The sequence below is a fragment of the Akebia trifoliata genome, chromosome 14, assembly GCF_017979445.1.
Source record: "Akebia trifoliata isolate Shusen 1 chromosome 14, ASM1797944v1, whole genome shotgun sequence".
Classification (NCBI taxonomy): domain Eukaryota; kingdom Viridiplantae; phylum Streptophyta; class Magnoliopsida; order Ranunculales; family Lardizabalaceae; genus Akebia; species Akebia trifoliata.
The window spans coordinates 30,237,671-30,245,441 of NC_141388.1; the positions used below are offsets into that span (position 1 = coordinate 30,237,671).

The window sequence follows — 7,771 nt, forward strand, 5'->3', positions numbered from 1 at the left end:
AATCTCCCCAATATTTTCATAAATGTATTTATTTGTTAAATTCGTTAAGGAAAAATTTATGAAAAATCTGGAATCTAAGCCATTGAGATATTATCTGCAGAAATAGTGAACAAGCAGTGCTAAAAGAAACCATATTTTCTTATGATTTTTGTATTATAAAATATCATAACGCATTTTGTTTAGATAGTAAATCAAGTTCCCTTATCCAACTTGGGTATTACATCAAGATTGGACGAGATTTGACCGAGCTATGAATTTTTTATCGAAGAGGTATTGATCTATCTCATGATCATGTCTAAAAAAAAAAAAAAATGACAATTTAACGATTTCTCTTTAAACCCAATACGTTTTTAATATCCAATGAGTGTATGTAAGTTTATCTTAAATCACCCTTAAGTCATGGATCTCAAGTTGGACCATGGTTTTAAGTCGGGTCATGGATCTTGAAAATTGAGGCGTGACAATTTCGCTTTAATATTTGCCCTTCTATAATGGGTTAGCGTGGTTACTAATAGATCATGACCGTGCCTTGGCATTTTTTCGCCTAATGTAATTCTCAACCTATGTTATCAATTGGCAAAGGAGTCCCTTCGATGTCAAAATTTTGCTTAGATTTTAAATCACTGCCACTTTGATTGTCGGATTTCAGAGGATCTTCCATCCTTTTTTCCTTTTTTTTGAAGGTCAACAGGGTTAAGGCAGACCCAGACCAGCTACAAACACAAGAAGAGCAAGCCTCTTCCATCCCCTATTGACAAGTGCTATTGACCTATAAAGCCATGTAGAGAGATATGCCGAAGGGGCGAAATGTGTCACTCCTTGGGGGTGAAATGTGTCACTCCTTGGAACCCCCGGCCAGTTGTGTGAGGAAGAAAAGTTGGCACTCCATTGAAATGTTTGCAAGTGTAGTCTCCGGAAACCCCATCCCTAGAAATGTTATTAGATCATCGTAAAAAAATAAATATCATCCAAAAGTTTGAGATCAACTAAATCCCTAGTAATAGATGTGCAATGTGCAATTTGAAATTATCTTCTTTGGAAAGGAAAAAAAATTCAAATATACAACACAATGAAAGAAGACCACAAAAAACAGATAAATTTTTTTTGTAACTGATGGCTTCTCAGTACACAGATTGCCAAGATGCCCAGACAATAACTACTAATTGAAAAAATTTGCCTACCAGACACTGCTCGAAAGAATACCATATACTTGAACGACCATAATATTCGAGTAAAGAATACCATAAAACAATATTCTTCGAATCTTTTATCATTACCTCAATCCATGTCCTTTGGGGCTCTTATTATAATGGCCAGGGACCTGAATGTAAAAACAAAGTAAATGCCGAATGGGTAGAGGACAAAACGTAGAATTCCTTCCATCTGTTCTAAATAAACAAAGTGCTCATCTCAACCATTGACCTGGGGGCGATAATCAGCCCATCGGAGAAGAAAAGATCCAATGACCTGCAACATTTGGCAATCATCTAAGATTGATGGCCAAACATAAGAGAAATGAAAGATAAGGCAAGAAATAGGGGATGAGAAAAAGAAAAATCACTTAAGATACTTTCAATGGACTATAAAGTGTCTTGTCTCTTCTCATTCACCATTTTCTCATGACCAAAAGACATAATAATCTCTTTATTTATAAGAGGAAAAAATAACCATCTAGAGATGGAGCGCCTCTAGTTAATTATGCCAACAGCAAGTTGAAGGAACACCATAATTACCTCGAAAAGATTGATGAAGGGATGTCTCAAACTTATGAAGAAGACATCACAATTACTAATCAAGAACAAAGAATGAAGCACCACCTCGAAACACAAAATGACAGGGCAATCCATTGTTTGATTGGAGATGACAAGTGTTGCTTTCATGATCTCAAGATTCACATGATGACGATGGGTGGTTGTGGGGACAAAAACCAGAGATTGGAAGCCCAATGACCCAACTTGGGGTAGAAGCTGGGATAATCACTGGAATCCCACCAATAGATTTACTAAAGGATCGGTGTGAAAAACTATACATGAGAAAGAATTAACATAAAGCATTCATAATTCTCTTAACTTAGGTTTGAATATCACACCTATTAACTAGCACTCGAATGAGTATTGGATAAGAAGGATACAAGTGTAAGACAATTCATAAGTCCCCTTGTGACGTAAAAATAACTGAAATTTCAAGAGACAAAATTAAGTGAGTGAGCACAAGATATGGAAAAAAGAAAACAGAAAACTGAAATTTCTCCAAAGAATAATGGCACACATTGCTTATCAATTCAACCAACACAAATATAGTATACATATACAACCTCACATGGAGAACTTGCAAAAACAGCAAGAAAGATAATAGAAAAAAACCACCGATCACTAAAATTATCACACACAAATCGTGTACACTAGACACTGGTACTTTTAACATCCCGAGTTCCTCGAAGCACTTACCTTCAAATTCAACCAAAGAAAGCTTCCACACTATCACGAGTAAACAATGTCTGCATTGCAAGCAAAACAAAACAGGTAAGTTCACAAAACAATATAGTAAAATTAGAGAGCAGCTATTGCCACACCAACTTTTGCTAACACCACCCAAGATGTATGCAATTCTTTGGTGATTTACATATGAATTGGGGTGGTGTTAGCAAAAGTTGGTGTGATAATAGAATCTCTCTAAAATTATTAAAGAGATAATCGACCATGTGGATAACTTGAATCTTACCAGTATCTAACAATTAGCAATAACAAAATAACAAGTTGGTCTTGATAGGCAACAAATGATAAGTAGGGGCCTTTTCGATGTTCACGTTGTGTAGCAGTTTTACAAAACCCATTTCATTATTTATTATGACGGAGAAGACTGTAAAATTCAGTGAAGTCTAGTCGGAAAAGAAGAAACTTCAAATCAACGTGTTGTTGCACAGGCAATTGAGCAATGAATCCCTCAAGTGATAGTGAGTATTCGTTTGCAACTTTAGCCAAATCTTCTCCCATTTTGTGGAGAAATTCTCCAGCCCGTTGTGTTAGGGCTTTCCTACCCCCACCACCCCATGTATGAAACTCTGATGGCTCATTAGTCAATTTTAACCTCAACTTGGTCCCCCCTTGAGAAGACAAAGAAGACTCGGTCATTCTGCAGAACAGGACAATGAAAAGTGATTGAAAAAGCTAAATAATTGTTCAAATATATTATATGAGAGTTGCTATTGGCATGCCAACTTTTACTTATTACACCCCAATTTCCTAAACTATTCATCACTCCCCAAATAAAGATTAAAACACACCACTCAAACATTACAAAAGTTTGGCTCAAATTATAATCTCAACATCATTCAAATATGACATATAAGGGCTGCTATTGGCCCCAACCTTTACTTATTACACCCCAATTTCTTAAACTATTTATCACACCCCAATTAAAGATTGAAACGCACTCTTCAAACATTACAAAAGTTTGGCTCAAATTATAATCTCAACATTACTAAACATTATAACACCCGTTCAAACACTTTCAGTAGTTGTTTACAATGATAATTAGGCTCATATAAAATTCTAAACCCAAAAAATAGAAATCTAGCAAGAAAAAAAGAGAGAGATTCTATTGGCACCTCAACTTTTACTTATTCTCAACCATTCACTTATTTTCTTTATTTTTAATTGGGGTGTAATAAGTAAAAGTTGGGGTTCCAATAGTAGCTCACTATTATATTCCATAGCTTTCAGCAGGAAGTAGTCAAATATAGCAACAACAACAAAAAAAGTGTTACCTTGCTTGCATCTCATAGAGACCTTCGTATAAGCGATCAGCATGACTTCGAAACAGCAATATAAGATCAAAGAGGCCAAAAAGCGTCTTACATAAAGTTTGGGATCGTTCTCCAAGAAGAGACTTCTCCACAATCGAATGGAGATACTTTTCGTGTGCTGCAAGTAGATCATCTAAATCCTTTGAAGCTTCCATTTCGTCCACAAAATTTGCCCACGAAACTTCCAAGACCTCAAACATGATATAATATTGCAAATTAGACACAAAATGGTTCATTTCATCCCAAAGAACTTGGCACCGTCGCAATGTGGAAATAAACTGCAATTTAATTGCACCTTCTTGCTTTGTCAAAAAGTGAGAAGTGATACGATTTGGCTTCATCGTCTTCCAAGCTCCAATCAAAGCATGTTCAACACGTCTAAGCTTCCAAAGAAAATTAAAAATTCTAAGATACCTTGCCATGACGGACTCCGAAAAGACGGTATTTAAGGGTACCCTTGCATCATATTCCAACGAGAACACGTCCCAACCCCTATCTCCGGTACCGTGTGGCATCATCTTGACTCTCAACCTATCCAACATGTCTCGATCATCGTATTGAGCATTTGATGACCGGATTGCACTTTCAAGTAACCCTGCTAGCTTGAATGAGCTAATAGTGTTGGCCGGCTCTGAAAGCTCCGGACCCACATTATCCATTAAATACTGAACAAAATCACCTTGTCCAAGAAGCAAATATCGCTTAATTGCGAGACAATGTTCCTTGAACTTATACCGTTTGTAAATAACATCCATCAAATGCTTATCGATTCTCTTCGCTGCTTCAATGACTAAAGCTTCAAGTGCATCCGTCTCACCATACCCAAGCCCTCCTCTCCTAGTCGTGGTTCCCACAACAGCTGCCGCTTCCACAGCGGCATCAGCCCAACCTTGATCCTCACAACAAACCCGAAGAAAATTTATTGACTTTCCTGTCCTTAAAATACGTTGAGCAAGAGATTGTGGGATGAAAGATGGAAGCATCCCATCGTGCAATCGATACCCTTCTCGCCATAAAGACTCGGCCTTTACGGTCTCACCCAAAACAAAAAACTCCGCAAAAATATCGTCCAACTCTCCTTCCAAAACCCAACTTCTCACCATTTCAAAAAGCGGAGAACAAACCCGTAGGAGAAGTCGCCTCATAAACTCCTCCACTAACGGGTCTCCATGCTGGGCATGCATATGGATTGCTCCAGCCATTGCACCACCTCTCAAAACCTTACAATTATCGACAAGAACAGCCATCAATCTCATCTTCACCATTGGTTCAGCAAACCAAACCGATAATCTCCTTAACGAGAGATAACTCCCCGAATTCCCATTTTCAGAAACCATCGGAATCGGATTCATTGATTGCGCTTCAAGCACAGCCAACAACTTATAATACTCTGAAAGCTCGTCTTGCAAAGCGGCACAAAATGCCTGCCCAACTGTTCCGACATCTTCAGCAGGAAACCTATCCATGTTTTCTGAGATATAACCTTTAACTTTCCTAAACAACCAACCTAACTCACAAAGCTTCCGAACCATAATTCTTGTCGCCCTTGACACTTTAATCGAATCTAACAACACATATCCATCCAAATTCTTGTCAAATTTCACATATCTACCATCAATTCCTTGACAAGCATACAAAACATCTCTAACCAAAACCCCCTCAGAAACCTCACTCTCTTCTTTCAACAAATCCCCAAATTCACGAAAAGCAATATCCCTAAAATTCTCCGAATCTTTCGAAACCCACAAAACCCCACCACTAACATTACCATTCCTACTCTTATCAAGGGTTTTTCCGGAATTACTCGATTCGTCGAACAAGATTGGAAGACCACCAGAAACAGTGGAAGCAAAGAAACCAGAAGAAACCCTAGAGTCAGATTTCTTCTCGTTTCTTCGATCTTCAGATATTACTTTTAAAAGATAAAGTACAGCCCATTTGTTATTGATGCTTCCATGACCAGATTTGGAAGAAAACTTGGTGTGAAGATCTGCGAAAGACAGAGCTTCAGAAGATTTACCTTCGTTGACGAGATTTCGTTTAATGGATTCGGCCATGGCGGATTCGTCGATCGAGATTGATGGAGAAGTCATTCGACTGCCTAAGATGCGCGTGGCGTATTTTAGCGCTTTGGACGAGTCGATTGAGTTGGTTGGTTGTTGTGGTGTGTTGGGAAGTAAGCGAAGGACGAGTTCCTTTAGTAGATCTAAGACCTTCAATTGTTCTTCCATGGCAGAATGGATCTGAGGGTGAAAGGGTTTTAGGGATTTGGTGTGGGTTTGTTGGTTAGTGTGCGCGTGGGTGAGAGTGAGACTGCATTTTTGAGCTTCGATCGACAGTAGAGAGAGAGATGGGGGGTTTTGAGGGAATTTTGATTTTGGGGCGCGGAAAGGGAGTTTTTTGTTTTTTTTTTTTAAATACTATTAGCACCCCAACTTTTACTTTTTGCATCCCAATTTATTTAAATTAATTGCCCCATCCCAACTAAAATTAAAATACGACATCTAAAGCCAGTAAAAAAAACTATAATACTTGCATATGATTAATAAAACACATGACATGCCCCAATTAACAATAATCCATCAAAAAGATAAGGGTATGTTTGATAAGTGATAGTTGTGTGTGAGAGTTGGTAACGCATGTTTGTAAATTTTCAATGTTTGGAAGCGCAACTTACGCAAGTTGACAACTCGTCAACTCTCAAATCACTTGGTTGTTTCTGAAGTTTAACATTCACCCTAATGAGTGAATGTAGAGAACATTCATAGCCCACGTTCTCTATCGCATCCATCACTCTCCTCCTTCCCCAACCACAACCACTGCACCACCCATCTCTTTTTCTTTCTCTACACATTCATGACGTTTTTTCTTTCTTTCTTTTTTATCTGTAAATGCATGGAGTCCTCTCTCTTCTAGTCTCTCTCTACTTATCTATTTCTCTTTGGTATGGATTCTTGACCAACTCTCTCATATTTGAACAACAATGGAAGCAACAAGATGTGTTCCATCCCTAACACCAAAACCTTCTCCTTTGCTCTAAAATTTCTACCCCTGACATCACCGACAACTAAACACCAACATTGTTTTTAACATACGCAATTGACTTTCAAAATTCAAACTCCTAAGAGTTCAACTCTTGAAAGTCTGACTCTCACCCTCAATTTTCATTTTCCAAACACACCCTAAGAGTGTTTTGTATAAGAGTTTTAGTTCGGTGTGAGAATTGGACCTTTGATAGTTCAACTCTCAAAAGTTGCACTCTAGACAATTGACCATGAGGGCTAACAATAACTTTAGTGTTTGGTTGCATATGAATAGAGGACAATCGGGAGATATTCGTGTAAACTTCAAGAAGATGTTTGTTGCCATTATCAACACATTATGAATCATAAAAACGAGGAAATCAATCAAAAATCAGGACTAGGGCTATGTGGTAAAATCAAAACAAGGTGTTTTGACACCTTTAATTCTTCCTTAATTACCCAGATCAAGGGTGCGTCCTCTATTTTAAAAATCGGAGGAAATAATCCTTACTATCAAAACTAGAAAAAATGAAAACAAGAAGAATAAATCTTTGATTTCAAAATTAGGTGGAAAAACAAATGAAAAGAAACCCTATTTTCAAAACTAGAACAAAAAATAGAATCGAAGAAGAACAAATCCTGCATTTAACATGGTAAGAGGATAAAAAAAAAAAAAGAAACCCTTATTTCAACCCTCCCCCCCCCCCCCCCCCCCCAAAAAAAAAAAAAAAAAAAAAAAAAAAAGAATGATGAAAAGAGAGAGGCAGAACCCAAAATTTTGATGAGAAAAGTCAAAGATTGAGGTGGGTGAGAGACGAACCGCAGCAATGGAAGGTAAATGTTGAACTACACAAAAAGACAAGACTTTCAAGAGTTGGCGAGTTATCAACCTATGTGAGTCAACTTTCCAAACACAAAAAAAATCCTAAATGTGCGCAGGTTG

The 7,771-nt window shown here is 37.7% G+C and overlaps 1 protein-coding gene across 7 annotated transcripts; it reads right to left on the minus strand.

Moving 5' to 3' along the window:
• Positions 1-1,014: 1,014 nt before the first annotated feature.
• SPC98 (spindle pole body component 98) lies at positions 1,015-6,189 on the minus strand. 7 transcript variants are annotated; one of them, XM_086423211.1, is made up of 6 exons: positions 3,767-6,189; positions 2,722-3,132; positions 2,448-2,497; positions 2,090-2,174; positions 1,734-1,979; positions 1,015-1,467 (listed from the first exon to the last, which is right to left on the minus strand). In XM_086423211.1, the coding sequence occupies exons 1-2, from the start codon at positions 6,034-6,036 to the stop codon at positions 2,838-2,840; spliced, it is 2,565 nt and encodes an 854-aa protein (XP_086279337.1). In that variant the 5' UTR covers positions 6,037-6,189; the 3' UTR covers positions 1,015-1,467; positions 1,734-1,979; positions 2,090-2,174; positions 2,448-2,497; positions 2,722-2,837. The 7 variants fall into 7 exon arrangements, with proteins under 7 accessions (XP_086279337.1, XP_086279340.1, XP_086279335.1 ...); XM_086423214.1 differs by having other exon boundaries at positions 1,818-2,174; XM_086423209.1 differs by having other exon boundaries at positions 1,734-2,174.
• Positions 6,190-7,771: the final 1,582 nt, after the last annotated feature.

Excerpts from the sequence above, each read along its gene's own strand:
- SPC98 (XM_086423210.1), bottom strand. The coding sequence starts at position 6,036 with ATGGAAGAACAATTGAAGGTCTTAGATCTACTAAAGGAACTCGTCCTT. Across the intron at positions 3,133-3,766 it reads CTCTATGAGATGCAAGCAAG|AATGACCGAGTCTTCTTTGT; the intron begins GTAACACTTTTT and ends CCTGTTCTGCAG.